The 21,913-nt window shown below is 54.9% G+C and overlaps 1 protein-coding gene across 4 annotated transcripts in view; it reads left to right on the top strand.

The window, feature by feature from the left end:
- ARHGEF7 (Rho guanine nucleotide exchange factor 7) overlaps positions 1 to 21,913 on the top strand; it is a 121,819-nt gene that overhangs the window by 99,044 nt on the left and 862 nt on the right. For 2 of the 4 annotated variants that reach the window (XM_032881028.1, XM_032881030.1), the window contains 8 exons: positions 243 to 321; positions 513 to 652; positions 3,269 to 3,493; positions 5,497 to 5,590; positions 9,944 to 10,033; positions 12,805 to 12,981; positions 20,729 to 20,828; positions 21,028 to 21,082. In XM_032881028.1, coding sequence (XP_032736919.1) covers positions 243 to 321; positions 513 to 652; positions 3,269 to 3,493; positions 5,497 to 5,590; positions 9,944 to 10,033; positions 12,805 to 12,981; positions 20,729 to 20,828; positions 21,028 to 21,082 — 960 coding nt within the window. Of the gene's footprint in view, positions 1 to 242; positions 322 to 512; positions 653 to 3,268; positions 3,494 to 5,496; positions 5,591 to 9,943; positions 10,034 to 12,804; positions 13,427 to 20,728; positions 20,829 to 21,027; positions 21,083 to 21,913 lie in introns of those variants that run through there. The other 2 variants (XM_032881029.1, XM_032881031.1) reach the window with 2 other exon arrangements.

Raw genomic sequence — 21,913 nt, 5'->3', positions numbered from 1 at the left:
TTTCCGTTCTCGTCGCTGCTCTGTACCTTACGGCTGGCTCCATTTTTTTTCTTTTTTGATTACAGTGTTATGATTTCTTATTTGCCCTAGAGATTTTGTAATATGTATATGGCACAAAGAGCTTTTTTGGTTTACACTGTTCTTTGCCATTTCTAAACTCATTTAATACTTATTTTGATAATGGTACCTTCTTTACTAGAAAAGCACTAATTGTTTTTTTGTGTGGGGGGGGTCTTTTTTAGGGAAAGCTACCGACGACAGGAATGACCATCACAAAGCTTGAGGACAGTGAACATCATAGAAATGCATTTGAAATATCAGGTGATGGGCACAGACTTTGCGGACGCTCTGGCGCGGTGCTGCAGGCAGCTCGCCGTTTGTGTGCAGATTCTTGCTGGACTGTCCAGCGGCCGATGGCTAAGCGCTGCTCGTTTCTGCTCGGTGGGGGCGCGGTGTGCCCGTGTGTGCTTTCTGCCGGGTCGCCCCTTGAGCCTGTTTCTCCTCGCTTCCAGGGAGCATGATCGAACGCATCCTGGTGTCCTGCAGCAACCAGCAGGACCTGCACGAGTGGGTGGACCACCTGCAGAAGCAGACGAAGGTCACGTCCATCGGCAACCCCACCATCAAGCCGCATTCCGTGCCGTCTCACACCGTAAGGGTCCCCGTGCTTCTGCGTCCACCCTGGGTCAGCCTGCGGTTGGGCTGTCAGTGAGTGAGCAAGTGCCCTGAGACGCGACCGCCGTCTGGACCACAAGGGCCGATGCATCCTGGATCGCCCTGAGGGTTCCTGGCATGTCCCTGCGGCGCGGCGGATGGCTGCACATCGCTTGCTCCTAGGCTGTGCCTCCACGCGCGTGGCTTGCCACATCGGCTCGGGGGGGCGGGGCGAGGAGACCAGCTTACGGGGGTTTTCACCTGGAACCTCAAGAGCCAGCAGTGCATGGCTTTTTTCTGAGAATCTCAACGTGATCATTGTTCTGATTTTAGGAAATCCACTTATTTCCACATAGAGCTCACCAGCTCTTCGACTTTTTAAGTACTTAGTTTGCAGTGTCTCAGCACAAAGTGTCCCATGTTTGAAACCTCTCTTTCCTGGTGTCGTGGGCTTAAGACACTGGTTTCAAGTCCTCGCAGCACCTTCCACATCCTTCTCCCACGGTACTGAAGTACGCACTTCCTTTCACAGGTGACCTGGGGGTGCACAGTGTTTCCAGGTGGAGGGTTTTTCTCACATTCCTATGAGATGGTTGTGATCTTTTTAAAACTCTATTTATTCATGTGATACAGAGAGATACAGGGAGAGAGCATGAGCGGGGGAGAGGAGAGGGAGAAGCAGACTCCCTGCTGAGCCAGAAGCCTGACACAGGGCTGGATCTCAGGACCCAGAGATCATGACCTGAGCGGAAGGCAGGTGCCCAAACATCTGAGCCATCCAGGCGCCCCGGGAGGGTCGTGATCTTTATCTGGACTCGCTACCATGTGGTTCACTTCTGCATTCATTATTCTTAGCAGTCAAGGCTTTGCTTAGCAAGAGTGGCTGTAGAGTAACTTTTTTTTAAAATAAAGGTTGATTTATTTGAGAGGGAGTGCAGTTTGTGCAGGCAGGGGGTGGGCAGAGGGAGAGAGAGAAAATCCTCAAGCAGGCTCCCCACTGAGCAAGGAGCCCAATGCAGAGCTTGGTCCCAGGACCCTGAGTTCATGACTTGAACTGAAATCAAGAGTCAGACGCTCAAGCACCTGAGCTACCAGGTGCCCCGTAGTGTAACGTCCAGAACAGTTTTCTCTTACGTGGTTTCTCTCGACAGTTTGGAGGTCGAGACTCCTTGTTTGCTTAAGCTAACGTTTCGTTTTGAATGGCGCTGCCGTTGATAACTTCTCCGTACTTAAAAAAAAAAAATACTACAGATGCTTAGCTTACCTGGAACTGAATTTGTTCTGAAGGTACTGCGTGTGCGTGTGTGTGTTTATAGAGAAAAACGAACTGCTTCTTCACATGGTCAGGAGTGCCTTGAGACCAAACAGTGGGATTTCACGCCAGGTAAAACTTGGTTCTCTGAACCCGCAGGTCGTCGTCACAAACGGGCATTGGAAATGTTACGTCCTCTCCCTCGGGAGTGTCCTCTCTGAGGGGCTGTGCATTGTCCCTGTGATCTGGCTGTGTCCAGCTGGAGTATTCTCGTTTTAGCACACACCGTTCCCTCTTTGGACTTGAGGAACAAATCCCAGGGTTACTTGCTGTGACGCCACTGCCACAAGAGACGTTCTACATAACTTTCTCCCTTGTGAACCGGGTGTGGGTGTCTAACCTGCCACAAGACACGCACACACGCCCAGATCTGGGTACGCCCGGGAGAGGCCTGTGGTTACTGCAGAAAGCAACCCTGGGGCGTCGTGGCATCCGCTGCCAGGCTTCCCATTCAGCATGTGTTTCAGATAGGCAGTTCTCTTGAAGGATGACCTCACTCTGATTTCCAGCTCAGAGAACATTTCGCTCTTTACTAAGCATGCCTTGTTGTTTTGGGTAATTGAGGTCACAGGCTAATTTGGAGTATTTTGTTGAACATTTTTGCATTTTTTTGTCACTGTAATGGAATATTTTGGTATTTTCCAGGAGTACGAACCTTCATTATTTTTCTGGGAAACTAGATTTTATGTATTACTTCGTTTTGATTAAAGCTGTTTTTTCTGAGAAGATAACTTGTTTTACCCTAGCGGTTGGCAACTAGTGGTTGGCAAAATGTTTGTGCCAAGAGACTGTAAAATGTTATCAGCTTTATGGGCCATACAGTATTTGTGGCAAGTGTCCTTTGGTTTTACAGCCATCAGCAGGGACGGGCCTGGCTGTGTCTTAGGAAAACTTTTTAAAGGAAAATGGGCATTTAGCCCACCCCTAAGTCACCAGGAGTAGATATGTGGCTGGGAGAATTACCCTCCCCCATAACCACATTCCCAGTATAGAAATGCCTTTTGGTTTACAAAATTCTGATCTCTTCTGAATGGAACACCTTGTTGCAGATGCTGCTCTGTGGCGAATAAAGGTGGCAGTGGGGTGCTTGGGTCAGGGCCTCCACATTCTGCCGCCTGCCCCTCGCCCCAGAGCTGGCCTGACACACGGTAGGCAGGTGCCCTGGGAGCTGACTTCTTGGGGTTGGAGATTAAAGAAATGATGACAGCCTGGGAGGGTTTTTGAAATGGGCAGCTCCTCGTGGGTCTGGGTGAGGGGACCCCTGATGGTGACTGTTGTGTTCTCTGCCCTCTTCCCCTGCAGCTCCCCTCACATCCGATCGCCCCGTCCAGCAAACACGCGGACAGCAAGCCGGTGCCCCTGACGCCTGCCTACCACACGCTGCCCCACCCCTCCCACCACGGCACCCCGCACACCACCATCAACTGGGGGCCCCTGGAGCCTCCAAAGACCCCCAAGCCGTGGAGCCTGAGCTGCCTGCGACCTGCACCTCCCCTGCGGCCCTCGGCTGCTCTCTGCTACAAGGAGGTGAGGTCGGAGCGCGGGCGAGCGCAAACCGGACGTCTGGGTGTGCTGGGTGGGCTGTTCTGTGCTTCAGTCGTATCTGTGGCTGTGATTCTGTGATGTAATTAAAATACAGAACCGTGACGGTCCTCCTCGTTCTTCTGTCTTCCCTTCTGCTTCCGCTAGCATCAGACCCTCTGTGCCCTCCACGGGTGGGCCTTGCTTCCTGCCGCTGGGAGCCTGCAGCAGAGGGCTTCCCTGGGCCCGCGTCTGGCGAGCCCGAGTTCCTTCGCACACCTAATTCCGGGGGGGTCTTATCTAGGCTTTCTGACCCTTTTCCAGGCCCGAGTGAGGGCCGCCCCGGAAGCCTGCGTTGGTCGCCGGGAGCTGTTGGGGAGGAAGAGCGCACTCACAGACGGAAGTGGGAGAACGGGGCTCTGCAGCTCTGCGTGTCCGCGCGCGTGTCTGGCAGCGTCTGTCCGGCTGGTCACGCCAGGTGCTGACATGCAGGACAGGAAGGGCCTTATGTACCTGGGAAGTACTTGTGCTTGGGGAGCTCTTGACAGCAGTGGTGGGTGTGGCCGCGTGTGAGTGAGTGTGCACAGCCCGAGTGTGAGCCTGAGTACAGGGCGGGAGGCGGGGCGTCCCGGTGGGCCTCTCCAGGCCCGGCTGAGGTCATGTTTGCCCAAGGCTCTGGGACCCCTGTCCTTGCCCGCAGCCCTTGAATGTCTTATGACCCACGAATACTGCGTAGGTGAAACTCTGTCCTTGACGGGTTTTGTTAACGAATTTTGCTGTTAGGATCTCCGTGTTGCTAGTGATAACGTGCCCAGGTCCAAGGGTGCTTCGCTGTGGGCGGTTACGTGACGGATGTGGGGGGCTGTTACTCCTTTAGCCTTGCAGATGGTGCTGGCCGTGTGGTGGGGGGTCTCCCTGCTGTTGAGGAAGGGCAGGCGGAGAGTGTCCGGTCGTGGAGCACAAAGCTTGAGGGGAGAGGTGTGCCCATGAACCTGAGCAGCCCTGCCGTCTGGGCTGTCCCTGCTTTGCTGGACCCGGTGTTGGGGTCTGTGTCGCGGAGCCCTCCGAACCGAACCCTTCGTGGAAATGCTTTCACAGTATGTGCGTGTGGGGCGCCGTGCCGCCAGCTGTGCCTGGGCCCGCAGGTGGGGACGCGCCTGCATGTGCGTGGCGTGCTGCCCGGGGCCGTACAGCACGTGCTGTAGTTTGTTCTTTGGACACTGATCTCTGCCAGTTTGAGGGAGCTCGTACCACGCAGCAGGAGAGATTTCGAAGAGCTTCCTTCCAAAACCAGGCTGTGTTCTTTCCGCGCTTTCCGTCTGATTCCTCCCTAGGCCAGGTCACGCCGGTCTCACGTCATAAGACTCACGAGCGGTTTGTGTGACTTCGGTGATGCGGTAGTGGGACCGTACCGGCATTTCATGGATGCTTGGCCGCTGGAGCCTGGCCTGTCCCCGGGGACCTTCTGTGCAGTCTCCAGTCGCTGCGTTTCCGAGGGAGAGGGCAGACCGTCACATCATGACTCAGTTGGCAGCGCGTGTGGCCGTGCCGGGCTGCAGTGTGCTCTGTCGTCGCGTGCGGCTGCGCTCACGGCGCACGGGCGCATCTTCTTCCCTTTCCTCCTTTCTTGAAGCTGCTGCCTTTGCTCTGAAAATAGCCTTCGTTTGCCCGGTCTCTCTCTCTCTGGTTCGCTGCAGCAGATGGGTCTGCTCCCGGATTAGCAGCACGCGTACGTCCCTGCCCGGGTCGGCCGGCCTGCCTGCGAGCCCGCGACGCCTGCACGCTGTGCTCTCCGGGGGCGCGAGCGTTTTCAGCAGAGCCTGCGCCCTGTTGACTTCATGTTCGTGCTCAGCAGCTGGCCGAGAAGCCCGGCGTGAGGGAATGAAGTGCCTCACCTTGAGCGGCTGTGGAAGCTTCCCCTTCCCTGCTGTCGCGGCTCCCACCGAGACGCCAGGAAACAAGGCTGCCTCCGGAGTGTGTCAGCACCTTCTTCCTTTTTATTTCCCCAGGATCTTAGTAAGAGCCCCAAGACCATGAAAAAGTTGTTACCTAAGCGCAAGCCCGAGCGGAAGCCTTCAGATGAAGAGTTTGCGCTGCGGAAAAGTGAGTACGCGCCGCGTGGGGCTGAGGACGCGGCCTGTCTCGGGCACAGCGCTCATGGCATGGCGGGCGGAGGTGGGGCTGGTGGCTTTCCGGAGGCTTCAGCTGCTGGGGTCTGAGCCTTAATGTCTTGTCTAAGGGAGAGTGAGGGGCAAGAGTGCAAGCCCTTGCAGCAGGGACGCCGGCAGGCCGGAGAGCAGCCGGTGGAGAAGCGCACGTGTGGTTCCCCCCGATGGAGCTGCTCGTGGCTTCTTGGCCTCTGTGATCACTTGTTCTGGGAACCCAGGCCCGGGGTGCAGGGTGGCCCTGGGACCGCCGGCTCGGTCTGGCCCCCTCCTTGGCCTGCAGTCTCCACGTGTCTGCTCTGCGGCGGGAGGTCGCGTTTCTCCCTGTATGCATGCACCACCCTCGCCGCCCGGCTGTGAACTTCGGAAATGCCAGAAATGGCACTGGATTTGGCACCTGATCTCCCAGCCAACCTCTCCCACGGGAGAGGCTCCCTTGGCAGTGTGTAAGCAAGCAGAGCTATTTGGAGCAGTGACTGCAGAGCTCGTGCACGCGTGCCCACCCGCCGCTTCCCGCTGCTGAGCTGCTTTCCCGGAGCCGTGGGCGGGAGGGCTTCCGTGGCCGCAGACGGCTGTGGGACCTGTAGGACTGTCTGTGCTGCAGGAGGACCTCAGAGGAGAGATGGCCTGGGCAGTGGCACCTCAGGGAAGCCGTGGGCTCTGTGTCCTTGCCCCTGTGCGCCCGGGACCTGTCACGCATCTTCCTGACCCCGTGGGGCATTGTGCTGCTCTTTGCTGTGCTTACTTGGGACCTTTCTGGGCTTCATTTATAAAGAAGACTTGTGGGGAGAATAGCTCGAGGTCACCCCGGGGTAGGGGGGCCGCTTGGTTTGGGGGTTCTGCAGGTTCCCTGGAGTCCAGGTGGCCTGCACGTGGCCCTGCTCCCCCGCTCGTCCTGGTGTGAGGTGTAGACGCAGGGAGGGGCCTAGAGGCTGCCGCGCGGAAATGAGTGCTCTCAGCACCCTGCCGCCTGCCGCCGCTGCAGCAGGCATCGTGTGGCTCACCGTCGTGGTGGTCCTCCTCCTCGAGATCCTGAGTGTGCGAGGAGGGCCACACTCCCAGGACGCCAATGAAATGGGTGAGAAGAGAGTCCTGCTTCCGGGGCTCTGGAGCCAGTGCCTGGGCTGCTGTCTCCGCCCAGTGCCCTCTTCCTTTGCTGCTCAGCCGCCCTCCTTAAAATGGCCCTAGAACCCCTCTATCCCCTACCCTTAGTGCCAGCCTGCCTGGTTAGTTTCCTGTTTCCACTGAAGGGGAGCTCCCTGGGAACAGCATGGAGCCCCTGGGGCTCAGGTGGGAGGTGATGGGGCTGGAGGGGAGAGCTGATTCTCAGAGGTGCCTCACAGATGGGCCGCCGCGGTGCCGCTGGGGCCAGGGGACGTGATGGGCCTTGGTTTGAATGGGATTGCTGATGGCTCGGTTGAGTTCAGACGAGCAGAGGTGGGAGCAGGGAGGCTGCGTAGGAGGCGAACTGATCTGGGTGAGCGTGATAGGATGGGGCCTGGACCAGGTGAGGACGGTGGAGTGGGCCATTGTGGACAGAGTTCAGATCTCTTCCAAGAGGGCGGCTGCACCTGTGGCTTCTGAGCCGGGCGTGACTTTGCCCCGCTTGGAGATACATCGGGAGGCCCTTTCGGTCGTTCCAGTTGGCTGTGGGGGCACTGCTGCCTTACGGGGGTGGAGGCCAGTGGTGCTGCTAAGTATCCTAGAGCCCATAGGATAGCACCCCGCGCAGTTGTGCCGGGGCGGGGAAGTGTTCCTGCGGGACGAGTCCCTGGCCCATGGAAAGGCCCGGCGGACGGTGAGGGTTCAGAGCTGCTCAGACCAGGGGAGGCAGCGTGAGGAGGAGAGAGAGACAGAGTCGGGTCTGGGGAGCTGAGGAGCCGGTGGAGGGAGCGTGGAGGGACCCAGAGGCGAAAGGGGCACCAGGGGTTCCATGTGGATGGGAGGAGAGACGTCAGCCATGTGACCTCTGTAAGGAGGGCCTGGACATCTCAGCCGCTTCCTAAAGTCCCCTGCTGCTTTCCTAAGTTAGTCTAACGTTCCGAGTCGGGAAGTTTCCGTTTGTGGGCTGGCCTGTGCCACGTAGGGAATGTGAGGAAGCAGGCTCCGCGATAGCCGTGAACTAACACGATGTCCCAGGGAGGCCAGCGGGCGTCCTTCCTGGTGTCTGCCCTTTCTCTGGGCATGGGGTGGTGTGTGCGTGTGACCCACCTCTGGGGGTCGATCCTGTCGTCTGGGCAGGCAGTCCCAGGCACAGATCGCTGTCCTCCGGGCAGAGGTGGAGCGACGTGCCTGTGAGGTTGCCGTACTCAGCAGGTGCTGGAATGGGAAGAGGGAGACCCTCTCTTGCTCCCGAGGGAGGGGCTGGTGGTGCTCACGGCGGGCTCCGGTCAGAGACGCTGCATCCATTTCTCAGTAGCTCTTCAACTCTGCGTGCTGGAATCTGTTTTCTTTTTCAGTTTTATTTGAGTGTAGTTGACCCACAATGTTAATGTTGGGTACGGGTGTTCCGCATGGGACGTTCCGTTGGTTTCGGGTGTAGCGCGTGGTGGTTTGACCTCTGGGTGCTCCGCACTCCTCAGCACCAGTGCAGCCCCCACCCGAGACCGTAGCGCGTCCCACCACCACCCGTGCTCCCCGTGCTGCACTTTCCATCCCCGGGACTCACTCAGGCCTTGATGGAAGCCTCTACCTCCGGCTCCCCCTCATCTGTTCTGTTACTAACCTGAGGCCATCAGTTCTCTGTGTTTAGTGGTCCAACGCTGCTGTTTGTTCACTGGTTTTTAATTTAGGTTCCACATGTGGGTGAAATCATGGTGTCTGCTTAATCTGACTTATTTTACTTAGTGTGATACAGTCTGTGTCCTTCCGTGTTGTCATAAATGGCACAATCTCATCCCTTTTATGGATGCATAGTATTCCTCTGTGTGCATGTGTGTGCGTGTGTGCGCACCACCTTCCTTACCCTTTCAGCTATTGGTGGACGCTTGGGTTGGTTGTTTCCACAGCTTGGCTGTTGTGGATAATGCTGCGGTAGCCATAAGGGCGTATATATCTTTTCAGATCAGTGTTTTTGTTTTCTCGGGGTATATGCCCAGTAGTGGAATTACTGGCTCGTGTGTATTTTGAGGAAAACAGAGCTGGAGATGCCGTAACTCCGCGTTGCAGCGCGTCCTGTGGAGCCGTGCCGATCAGAGTAGCGTGGCAGGCACAGAAACGAACACATCAGTGGAGCAGATTAAAGTCCCCCAGTCCGTGCTTGGGTGGTGGGCGCCTGACAGTAGAAGCAAGAACGTATGGTGGGAAGGAGAACAGCCTCTTCAAACAGCGGTGTTGGGAAAATGGGAGCACTTTCTTAGCGCATACGGGGAAACACAGTCAAAGTGGATCCCAAAGACCTAACTGTGAGGCGTGAAACGCAGAACTCCGAGGGCATAGCGAGGCTTAGTGCTCAGGGCGGTGCATTTGAGTTGCCTCGTGTACGTCTGTCATAAAATGTTGAGGCTTTATGTGGCTCCTCAATATTTAAGCTTTCCATTCCTCCACATTTTACTAGAGTAGGCGAGCCTTCTAAAATACATCTCCAAGGGTAGTATCTTAGCTAACACAAGGAGCCGTAGAAAAGTAGGTAAACAGAAGAGAGGAATAGTTCACCCCATAGGGTCACGGGAAGTCTACTGGGTGTGAGGCTCCGAGTCTGGGACTGACAGTGCGTGATGCTGTTGGTCTGGAAGCTTCTCTCCTCCTCCGTGCCTGTGGTCTGAGTACACGAAGCCAGTGTCTGGAGGGATCCGGAGGGGACAGCGCTGGAGGAACACCTTCAAGGTCTCGGTGGTGCTTTGCGACCCTCTGAGATGGCGTCTCTGGGGACCCATAGGAACCAGGGATCAAAGGAAATGCTCTTTCTAGAGCTTTCCAGGGTCCGCTGTGGGCACCCCGCAGTCAGCACTGGGGATTGTCAGGCTAGTGTGTTTTGCTTTGTTACTTCTTAGCGCGAATAAGCCTCTTTTCTTAGGGTGTTCTTGTGTGACTTGCTTGTTCCTGGCTCTTTTTTCACTTCCAGCATGGGAGGATTCTGTTTTTCTTATGGACCAGTAAGACCACTTATGTATTTAAGGGACTAACGTTTTGCTAGATCTGTTGGACATAAAAAATATTTTAAAAACCTAGAGCTTTTTTGTAAATATTAGAAAAGCGTTATCTGACAAGAAAATGGAGAAGTTCTGTTTTAGATGGTGACCTGTTCTACTTCCCACCTGTAACTTGATTGTGGCGTGTTGTGTCTCGACAGGCACAGCTGCTTTGGAAGAAGACGCACAGATTCTGAAAGTCATCGAAGCTTACTGCACCAGCGCCAAAACGCGGCAGACGCTCAACTCAAGTAAGTCCCCGCGTCGTGGACTGCGAACTGCAACGGCTCGCTGGGGTCAGAGGCCCCATCTGAGGGCAGGTCACCTGGCTGGCCCACCTGGCATCCCTAAGTCACCGCAGAGGGGCTGAGCTGCCAGTAAGAGAACGCATTTCTACAAAACGTCCTGCTGGGAAACTCCAAGTAGGAGGTACCGCCGGAGTGTAGAGAGCTTGCTTATGCGTAGAGAAGAAGATGTGCTTGAAAGACTCAAGATTGGTCCAGTTATTTTTAAGCTATTTAAACTTTGGTGTGATAGTGGGACTTTTTTTCCTTTAGATTCTTAGAACTGTCAAAAATATAAACCTAGAGCAAGGCTCTTTTAGCAGCCTCCCCCCACCCCCGCTCTTCTAAATGATGCATTTACACATTTTTGGAAGGAGAACCCGACTAATTTAGCTGGAGGGTTTCAGTACCACTGAGTTTTCCTGTACCTTGACGCACCGCTCTTAGTTGAGGAAATCGTCATCTCTTGGGGCAGGACAAAGGTGGGCTCTCTTTGTCTTCACTTCGCAGCCTTGGGAGGTGGAGGGCAGCCCGGGGGTGCAGGCGCAGTGGAGCGTGGGGTCTGCCCAGAAGAAAGGGCTGCTTTTCCCTCTCCCTGAAGCCAGGGCCACGGGTACCACAGGGGGTCCTGCATTGTCCTTCCCAGGTGGGCTTTGTGGGGTTTCTGTCTTGTTGGAGAACTGGGTTGATGTATTCCGGCATAGAAACTGGTTTCTTTTGGATCGTGTGTCTTGGATTCCCTTTCCACCCTGGCCGGGGCACCGTGGGCACCGTGGGCACCGTGGGCACGCTGCTGATCGCTGCCTCATTGCCACCTCCTCTGCCGTGGTGGTTCAGTTCTGCATCCTGGCTCGGTCAGACTCATTCTGAGAAAAAGGACAGGGGGGAAAGGGAATTTTCACCCGCTTTAGCTTTTGTTTTAGATGGCGACAGCTGGAAAGGTAGGGCTAGCGGGATGGAGCCCCAGGGGCAGTCTGCAGGTCACCTAGAAACTTCCCTGGGCCGGTGTTGTGTCTGGTCTGCGGCATTGAGGCTGCGGTTTGTCCCTGCCCTGTGAGAGTGCTTGTCCGGAGTAGCCGGGCAGCAGAGCGGCGGGACGTGGGGCGTCAGCGTGCCAGGCTGTCATTTGTAAATACAGTCGGTCTTTCGATACTGGTTTCATAGAGTTGGTTGAGAAACTTTCAGTAATAGGTTGTATAAAATGTGGCCATAGTGTTTGGGTTTTGAATCTGAAATTTTAAAGAATTCTCTCAACTTAAAAAAATTTGAAGCAAAATTTTAAGCTGGTTGTCTCAGGTGAATAGGCCAGGTAACCGAGCTGTGTGTGTCCGTGAGCGCTTCGTCTTTTTGTCTAGGAGACGGTGCCGTGGCCTCGCGGCTTCAGCTGCTGGAAGGGGCGGCTTGTAGAGCATGCGGACTGTTTGTCACCTGTGTCACATGTCTCCATTTCTCCTGTGTCAGAAGAGCATTGCACGATACGCGGATATTGTAGCTAAGCACCCCGAGGCCTCACGTGTCCAGTCCTATATGGCTGCAACCCTAGCAGTCCTAGGACCAGGTAGGATAGGGGAGCTAGATCCTTGATGCTGGAAGGGTAGTGTGGGATTGCAGTGGAGGCAGCTCTTTTCGTCTTAAGTGGCTTCGTAAAAACAGGGTGATGTACTTGACCTAAAATTCACCTCCTTTCAGGGTATGTTTGGGTGCGAGAAGACCTTACCAGCCAGACGTGTTTGGTGTCGATTTCTGTCTTGGGGACATAGTGACCTTCATTCGACTGCAGGGATTCAGTTGAGGGGATCCAGGCTGCCCCACTGCCTGTTCTTGTTAGGGTTTGGGAGTGGCGTGCCTTTGGACCAGAAGCAGGACGAGGACGCAGCCCGCGGCTGCTGCGCTGGGCCCTGGTCTGTCGAGCTGCGCCCCTGCATGCCTCCCTCCCCGCTGCCTGGCCGGCACCCTCGCTCCTGCCGCCTGCTCTTGGGCTGCTTTCTGTCCTCCCATGCTGCGCCCACTGTCTTCTGTTGCCCTCCTCTTAACACAGTGGCTCTCGGCTCATCACGTCTCTTGTCCTGCCAGTAGAAGGGTCTGCATCAGGGCTTTGAACAGGCCTTCCACTTTTTCTGTCCCCCCTGGCCGAGCTCAGGGGTGTGGCGGCATTGTGGGGGGCCCTGAGGGACGTGGACCCTGTGTACCCCGTTCTCCACTCTGAAATTTTTACTGTGGTGTTAGTTTGATAAGGTAAGTTTAGATCCCACTGTGAAGATGACTTCTGGGGAGTTCCAGTCTGGCAGAGGGAGAGCCGAAGAAGTCAGTCCCAAATCCCCTGAAACTCTCCTGCTTCACTGTGTCACTTAAAGAATAAGAAACCATTTTCTAGTGGAACGCATAAATGGCTCCTTTTAAAAGTGTCCTAAGAGACTCATGGTTAGTAGACTGGAATAGGATCGTTCACTTGGGAAATGTCTGTAGAAGTGTCCGTGGCTATGGGCTTATGCGAGGGACAGTTTGGGAACAGTATTATGACTTAGGTTTATTTAAATAATCCAGTTTTACTCTGAGGGTTGTGCTATTAGAACCCACCGTAAATAAGGACAATTGAACATTGTTGCCAGTTTTTAACAATATTTTCTCTCTTCCTTCTCTTCCCATCACCTTTTGCTTTTGTTTTCATGTTTTTGGTTGTGGCTCTTCCTGTCCGTCCCCTCCCCCTCTGCCTGTCACCCCATCCCTCCCCGTCGTAGCATGGCAAGGCACTGACCTGATGCATAATCACGTGCTGGCTGACGACGACCAGTCAAGTCTAGACTCCTTGGGTCGTCGCAGTAGCCTTTCCCGTCTGGAGCCTTCAGACCTCTCGGAAGACTCTGACTATGACAGTATATGGACAGCCCATAGTTACAGAATGGGTTCGACCTCTCGTAAGAGCTGTTGCTCATCTATCTCCCACCAGAACTAATGCACTTCTGAGCTTTCCTTAACAGATGCTTGTTGGATCGCAGCCTGCTTTTCTAGATGTTTTCTTGCTGTTCCTTGTCTTTTATGTGATATTTTAACAACTTTGGAGAGCGTTGCTGATATTTCCCACTGTACTGTGTGGAGGCCCACTTGCCAGTTCGACTGTCCGAGCTGCCGAGGTGGAAGGAGACGGTGCGCTCACGGGGCCGCGCCCGAGGGTCCTTTCCTCCGCAGGTGGCGGGGCTCTCCAGCTCTAAGTGGTCTGGGTTCCTGTTCTCAGTGTAGCCCCTGTCTCATTGCTTTTTGGATACCCCTGTGTGAACACTTTTCTATTTTATATGAGACCATACAGGTTTGTGGTCTGAGTGGCAGCACCGCAGAGGGGACTCTGGCCTTACGTAGGGATCCCCATATTTCGTGGGTGATGGACCCACCGATGAGCTGGTGGTGGAGAGAGGCGGAGGAGACGCGCACCAAGAGGGCGCAGTGCGGTTCCGACAGCTGTGCTCTGAGCGCTCCTCGGGGTGCTTGGTGGCCACGCGGAGCTGTGGGGGGTGGTGTGTGGCCAGTGTGGGCCCCGGGCCATGGCGGGAGCAGGGAAGAGCCGGCTCTGGCTCATCAGGGTGCCACAGAAGGCCGTCCCGCGCCCCCACTCCCCCTCAGGAGGGGGTTCGTTTTCCGAGGGCCAGGTTACTGTCAGAGCTCAGACCCTCCCCACACCGTCATGCCCAGCTCTCTTGATTTGGAGCCGTGGCTCTTAAGTGGCCCTTAGCACGCCCGTGCCACTGTGCTGAATTGTCAGTCCAAACGCAGAAGCACTCGGCCTCTGAAAGTGTACGTGCGGCCCGTTCAGAGCCAGGTGAGTGCTTGGCTCCACTCCCAGCCTGGCTGCGCCCCGGCACCCCCGTCACGCGGCCTGCGAGGGACCCGTGGTTTGTTTTCAGCAGCTAGCTGCCGTGAAACTCCGTTTACAGCAACCCGTCCTCCGTGACCCTTGTTCCTGATTGTCACGGGGACACCTGAGTCCATTGAAGACTTCACTTGCCGTGTCACTCGCTCACGAGAAAATGTCCGATTTGGGGGGCCCCCCCCTTGCCTGGGATTTGTTGTGAGGAGATTTCACTGGCCTGTCTGACGAATTTCTGCTTCGGAAGGAACTGAGTGTGACCGCTTGCATTCAGTTGTAGCACGCGGATCCGCGTCTGGCCACCGCTCTCTCCCATGCATGCCGTACTTGGTGTTCGGACGGAACGTCAAGGCTGTGCTTTAAGTACTCATCGAGACCAGCTTCCGAAAACAAGATGCCCTAGTAAATTGGGAATAACCTGTTTTCCTCTCCTCAGGGTGGCCGTAGTTCCAGGCGGCTGTGATTTTGCCCCTCCCCAGCCCTCAGCGAACCCCCGTATTGAGGGCGTGGGCTTGTTTGCGCCACGCCGTGGTTGGCCGGGTGCCGGGGAACCCCAGCAGTGGCGGGTCGCCACGAGAGTCGGCCGCCTTCAGTACTGCCTGCGTGAGGTCAGGAGGAGAGCCAGGAATGCCACATAGGTCTCTGTTCCCAGACAGGTAGTGGCTGCTCGTGCCGTCTGGACATTTCAATTTCTACATCAGTTAGCATGAATAAGGAAGTCGAGCAGCGGTCCTGCCAGTGTTCCCCCACGGTGGAGATGGGTTACGTGTGTTCAGCCAAATAGTAAGTGGAAGTTTGGGAGAAGGAGGACTACGAAGTTGATACTGTGAACTCAGAAGCACTTGTTTTCTCTTGTACACGTACAGTAGTCACTGTTCCAGACTCCGTCAGAACGTCTGTCTGTCTGCTTGGAGGCTGTCATTGGCGCCTTGGCGTAGCTGCCTCTGCCAGCCTCGGCGTGGGGGCCGTGTTGCGTGCTGTGTGTGCCCAGTGCCACGATACTTTGTCACCAAGTGTCGTTTGGGTGGTCTTCTGGAGACCTCTCGTGTCCCGTCCACTGCGGTGTGACACCATCCCGCCAGTCCTTCAGGGCCGGCCATGGCACAAGCACGGTGATGGTGCTGATTCTGGGACCGCCACAATGCAGCACGCTGGCTTCTGCTCAGTCGGGCTTGTTTCGAATACCCCAGTCGCTGTTGTGACCTGGTTGGAAGTGTTAGTGCCACGCCTCAAGGTGGTCCCTGGGGGGCAGTGATGACGTGGCCCCAGAGAGCGGGGACCCTCCATCTCTGGAGCTCCAGTCACGTTGAAATGGTGTCTGGTTGGGGCAGCTCCATCCTGGCCGTGTGCGCGGTTAGTGTCATAGTGTGCGGGTGTAGACCCTGAACCCCAAGGTAGGTAGAAGCTGGCCCGGGCCTTCCATGGAGGCCTACATGATGTTGACCTTGAATTTACCCTTGCCACAGTTTATAAGCTATATTAATTGTGTGTTTTGCGTAAGATTGCCAAAACACAGTAACATGTATATAGTGGTATAAGACCTTGAAAAAGAATCTCTATATTGTGCTTTTTCTCTGTGAATGGGAAAGCCGTTTCTAGTGGGTGACTGCCGTTGAAGACCCCATTGGATGTACACTGGAACGTTGCATTGTATCGTACAGTACCATATTGTTTGTGGTTGCACATGGCAATGAAGTGTTTGTTTTATAAAAAAAAAAAAGACATCTGTTATGTACAGTTGAAATAAATTTTGCATTTGCTAGCCTGTGGCTTTTAATATTTGTTACCTGGGGTGGGTGGGGGAGTAGCCTAGCTTTTGCCGCTGCGTGTGAGTTGCTCTTCTCCTGGGTGATGTCTTCCAGGTGAAGGCGAGGCCGTGGGACCCTTTCGCTCTGCTTTGATCAAGAAATGCGCACGTTGAGTAGATGAAATACATTCTAGACAGTACAGGGTGACTCCTCACGTGCTTTTATTTCCTCTTTCCCCCCCTTTTTTAAGTTTTCGCTCACTGGGAGGCTTGTCTTCAGAAAGAGGCTCTCTTGTTTTTGTGCGTAAATGGAAAACAAAGCAAAAAAATGGTTTATTTTTTTAAGACTAATGTCCGTTTTAATCTTTGTTTTATCAAGTGGGTGCCCAGCTGGCTAAGAAGTGGAAAAGATCGTCAGCGCCGGGCGGGGGCAGGGTGCAGACGGTGAACAGATGCAGGCAGTTTCCGAGGGGATGCCTCCCATTTTCCTAAGGAAGAAGTTAGACTCCTGTGATAACCATAAATAACAAATGACCTTTGGGAGAGATTTTACTAGATTTCTACAAGTTGTAATATCTTCCTTCATTCTGATAGTTGTCACAGTTGAGTATAATTAGGTACAGATTTTAGAAAGATTATGAATTTAAGAATTTCTGGAGTTCTGCCACGAATGTTCTCGACAGCCGACAAACACCGCGTGTAGGCTTCCCACGCAGGCGGACTCCGCTGCACGTACACATGCACGCATGTACGCACCCATGCGCATGCCCTGGAGTTGATCAAGCTGTGTGTTCTGTCGGCGTGTCCAGTTGGGCGGCGGTCTCATCTGACCGTGGAGAGGCGCCCTGGGCTTAGTGCCCTGCTCTGTGCTGCCTAGGCAAGGCCTCCGTGCCATACCGGCGCTCGCTAGGTCCCACGGTGCTCCAAGGGGTGCAGGCGTTGTAGGGGATAGGGCTCTGCGTGTCTCCAGCTTGTAGATCACAACTCCAGGTCCCCAGGCCACCCTCTTCTTCCTGTCTCCCACTGTGTGGCCCCGAGCGACCCCTGCAGGGGGTCAGTGTGCAGCTGCCCTGGCGTGTTTGTCCGCGGGCCTCCGTGGCTGGATCCCGGGCATCTGCAGACCCGTCCTTGGGAGCCCTCCAGCTGGAGAAATGCTGGGCTGCTGCTAAGTGTCCGTTACCGTTGCCTGGTGTTTGCCCCCGTGCCGGCGAGCAGCGAATCCAGCCAGCACCGTGTGCTTGTCACGCGAGGTGCAGACCGGCTCTGGGCTCGTCCGGCACTCTATTAAACCGTGACACACACCACTGCGGAATGTTGCGGAGACGAGGCTCGGCACTCAGGTGACTTGAGGAAATGCCAAATTAAAGTAAGTGGGTATTTCTACTGCACACCTGGTGAAAACCTTCAGCGTGCCCCATGTGCACTGTGGGCTTCCAGAGGTGGCCGTAGCCTCAGCATTTTCCAAAGCAGTGAGGCGCGGAGCCCATGTGTTAGAAGGTGGAGGGACAGCTAAATGTCCCCAAGCCGAGGCGGCATCTGAGGCTGGAGGAGGACAGTGCCATCCAGTTTACACAGTGTTAGTGCAGGGGAACCCCTCACCGATGGTGGCTCGGGTGGGTGGTGAGCCGGGTGCTGCACGGCTGCTCGCAAGAAGTCCAGACGGCAGACACACGGCCCCGATGAGACAGCTGTGCAGCAGAGGCCACGGGGCACGGCACCGTCTGCGCAGCACCGTTGGCATGCCGGGCGGGTGGGAGGGGAAGACACTTGTGTCTGCTAGCTGTCTGAGCGACTTCAGGGACGTCCCACACGAGCGCTTCCCGTGAGGGCCCACGATCCCTCCCAGGAGCCCGGAGCAGTGACCCCCCACCCCCGGGAGGTCCTCGCACGGACGTATATTGTCAGCGCTTGTACCCCGTTATCTCCTGGAAACACAGGCCTTGAATGTCTGGAACCATCATGAACCCCTTCATCTGTGTCTCATCCCCTCTTAGAGGACTTTAAATAAAGTGACAGAACATTGTTTGCGGGTTCTTTTGTTTTTCCCAACTAAGTGCTTCAGGGAAGATGTGCTGTGACCCCTCTCAGAGTACCCACATGACCGTGAAGGTGACTTGTTCGATCTACTTTGTAAAATTTGGCTCTTTCTATAAGAACAAACTTACTTATAAACCTGGCTGGAGAACATTCCTTTATTTAATTTTCTGAAAAACTAAGTTTTCTGTCCTTTTAGGAAAATGTTCCAGTGAAACTAGGAACATTATTAGCATCACACGGATTCCTCTGCAGGCTGCTAAGTGACATTTAGAAGCTACCTGGCTCGCTGCTGAGTGCACACGTGGCATTTTCCGCGCCAGCATCTTTCAGGAATCGAGCCGTTAAGTCCATACATGCTACCTAAACATTCTCAAATTTCCGTTCGTATGATAAATTCGAGTGTGTTCTCAGTGTCTGTCCAAAAATAACCGTCACAGTGTGCGACCCTCCGACCACTTGTCACAGGCTGTTAGTCCTCTGATGTCACGTTACGTAATGGAATTTAAGGCTTCCGTCTTTGTGACTTTACCCGGTAAAAGATATTAATTGTGATTCTTAAGTTCTCAGAGCAGCTAGGTTCATTCTGCTCTGAGTTCTGGGCCTCCCCGGCCCGTGTGGGACGGGGCAGCACCTGCCGTCTGACCCATGTTCTTACGATGCAGTTGTCCCTTGTTTCTCTTGCTGCTTGAAGCTGGGAGCGCCTCCCGTCAGCAGGCTGAAGTGTGGTGTGGAAGGTGTGGAAACAGCCGGAGAGATGCGCGGAAGCCGGCGAACTTCTCATCCCGTCACGTCCTCACGTGGATGAGCTAATGAGACGTCGTGTTCCCAGCCGGCGGTGACGGACATGGTGGTGCCCGATCCGATCTGACTGTAACACAGAGCAGGTGGCGGGGGCATTTAGGAGTTGGCTAAAGTTGACCCATGACCTCTCTTAACGGCAAAAATTCACTGAATCCGTTTTTTTCCACACATCACATTCGAGTTTTTATGAATCCCTTTTTGTTTTTCTGGGGAAAACAGCACATGAACTAACTCTCCTGATGAAAACTGAGGTGACCGTTGGGTGTCTTGGAAGCGACCTTCAGAATTCTTACCTCGGCTGGGACTGCTGAGCTTTCCCTTATCTGTCTCACATCCCAGTTTCCTTCCTGAGCGTTCTTTTCCCGGGTGGCCCAGAAGCCCCAGAAGGGCCCAGAAGAAGATGTGCCTGCGGTCCCTTGCAGAGCTGTGGCCCCTGGAGCAGGTGATCCCCCAGGAAGCCGACTCTCAGCATAGTGAGGTCTTAGAAGACGTGTCCCTCTCAGGAGCCGTGTCTTGAAGGATGTTGCCCTCTGTCTGAAGAGTGATTCTCCTTGTGGGTGGGTGACTGTGACGGGGTTGGGGGGGGGCTTCCCCTTAGGGGTACAGCAGAGCAACACCTCCCACTCCCTGGCAGTGACAGGGGTGAGTGGGAGAGCAGCCGTGCCCAGAGGCACCCCCCACGCACCGGCCTGCTGTGGCCTGTGACAGGATCCCAAGCGCTCCGGCCGATCGTAGTCCTGAAGCTGCTGGCGCGCCGAGGGGCCCTTCCTTCCTGGGGACGGAAATGTATAGATGTGCCACGGGACACAGAACCAGACTCGCTTGCCCGGAGTTTCATCTTCTCTTGTTTGGATGACAGAGGAGGAGGTGGTCCACATCCTAGCTTTGTCCACATCCTGCCATTACGTTTTATGGTGCGCTTTGTGGCGGGGATGGACCAGGTCTTGGGAGATGTCCAGATGGCAGCAGGGAGAGTCGAGGCCAAGGCCCCGTGGCCAGCAAACTCCGGCCCTCTTCCCTGTGGCGTGCTGCCATGGAAACGATGGAGCCCTGTGGCCGTCAAGCTTTGATGGTCATTGTTAATCGTGTTCAGAGGAGAGTAAGTGGACACAAAAATGCTGGTGAAACTATTTTTTTTAACCCCGTCTTTAAGAAAATCGGTGTCCTCCTGAATGCATGGTGTGAGGAGGCACAGCCGTGTTAGAGTTTGGCAAACTTTGTGGAAGGCGAACCAAAGGTGAACCAGGAGGCAGGCGAGTCGTACCAGCGTGTCTGTAATCCGCTAGAAGCTCTCACACACCAAGTGCATGTGTTTAACGGGGAAATGTCTGTCAAAATACCACTTGTAGGCGTTCCTGTTCTGTGGCAGAGCCGCCCCTCAAAGTCGCATCGGATACTCTTCAAACATACAATTGTGGTGCTGGAGAGCTCTCGGGAGAGCACTACCTCAGATTTTCTTTTCTGTGTCCTTAGAGAAAGATTTGAGTCTGCCTTCTTACCTGTGAGATATTTGGGTTTCCCAGTTTCTCAGGTACCCACCCCCCAGCGCTCGCTTCCTGGGACCGGGCCTCGGTGACACGGCGCACACGGCCCTGCGACATCGTCCGCCATTCACTGCCTTCCGGTGGGAGACGTGTGCGCGTTCCAGGGGATGTCAGAGGAGGCTGTCATGAAAGGAGTAATAAATTCGTCTTTCTCAACCACACGTCTCCGTCTTCATTTTTACCGGTCACTGTAGAGTCGAACGTTTCGCCTGCTATGGGCACGGATGAGCACTCGGCGTGCGCGCCCCTGCCTGACCCATCTTCCTAAACTGCCTCAACTTCTGATTGATTTGGATGTGTCCCCCCCGCCCCAATTTTTTTGGTATTTATTCCAAAACATCCAGGGCGCTGGGCTCAGGACCTTGCTACCTGTGGAAGATTGCAGGATTTAAAAGCTCCATGATCCTGACTCAGGAACCGAAGCTTAATAAATCACCAAAAGGCCAGCGCTTCCTTCCGTCTAGATGCTTTAGGCATGAGGAGGACTGAGTTCGCTAGGCAGAAGCGGGGAAAATGGGTAAAAAGCTGTCCTTCCGTGCCGTATCTAGAGAGTTCTGTAACCCGCGGTCCCCGGGATTTGATAGAACGTGTAAGTTGCGTTGTCGAGTCAGGTTTCCGGTTCTGCCACGGCGCTCACCTGTGGGTTTGTTTGTGTTTTTGTTCCAACGACGTAGGTTCACGCAAAGAGTCTGCTCCCCAAGTTTTGCTTCCAGAGGAGGAGAAAATGATAGTTGAAGAAACCAAGAGTAACGGTCAGACGGTGATCGAGGAGAAGTAAGCGACCCCCCAGCATTTCAGGGCGGGCACGTGGACGCCGGGGGTGCGGGCTGGGTGCTAGGCTTCCCCGCGCTGCGGCCCGGCGTGCGGCGTGGCTCGGTGAGCGGGCAGGGAGCAGGCGTGCCTCCTGGGGCGCCCTTCCCGGCGCCGTCCTCCCTCCTGTCCTGGTTCAGGTGTTCGACCCGTTCTGTTTCAGGAGCCTCGTTGACACGGTCTACGCACTAAGGGATGAAGTCCAGGAGTTGAGACAGGTGAGTCCGAACCAGCTCCTTCATCTGTCACGGAGCCCGAGGAAAGTGCCGCGGGAAAAGCAAGGCTGTCTGTCCCTGTGCGCGGGGACTCAGGGGTGTCCTTGGACATCCTCTATGCTCCAGGGCCAGTTTGGTCCCTGGTGAACGGGACAGACTAGGAAATGAATTCTTAAAGGGACCTGTTCAGACTTTGTACTTGCTGTTGGCATCCTCATTTAAAACCTCTAAATATGGGGGCGCCTGGGTGGCTCAGCAGGTGAAGCCTCTGTTGTCGGCTCAGGTCATGGTCTCGGTCCTGGGGTCGAGCCCTGCGTCGGGAGGGGATGCAGGGAGCCTGCTTCCCCTTCTCTCTCTGCCTTCCTCTCCACCTGCTTGTGATCGATCTCTCTCTCTCTCTCTCTCTCTCTCTCTGTGTCAAATAAATAAATAAAATCTTTTTTTTTTAAAAGATTATTTATTTATTTATTTATTTGACAGAGAGAGGGAGAGACAGACACCACAAGCAGGCAGAGAGGCAGACAGGGGGAGGGAAGCAGGCTCCCCACTGAGCAGAGAGCTGGACGCAGGGCTCAATCCCAGGACCCTGAGACCACAACCCAAGTGAAGGCAGAGGCTTAACCCACTGAGCCACCCAGGTCCCCCACATAAATAAAATCTTAAAAAAAAAAAACCACCTAAAAATCCTTCTGGGATTCCCCAGCACCTGCTGGTGGAACGCATGGTTCTTGTTCTTAAGTCAGGTAACCTTGGCTAAGTGACTGAGTATATTTTGCATATTTTGGGTAAAGTACATCGCACACCGGTTTGTGTCTCCGAGGGGTGCGTGGTGAA

Source organism: Lontra canadensis, unplaced genomic scaffold (assembly GCF_010015895.1).
Source record: "Lontra canadensis isolate GAN:19392208 unplaced genomic scaffold, GSC_riverotter_1.0 scaffold73, whole genome shotgun sequence".
Taxonomy (NCBI): domain Eukaryota; kingdom Metazoa; phylum Chordata; class Mammalia; order Carnivora; family Mustelidae; genus Lontra; species Lontra canadensis.
This window is presented reverse-complemented; position numbering and strand designations above follow the sequence as displayed.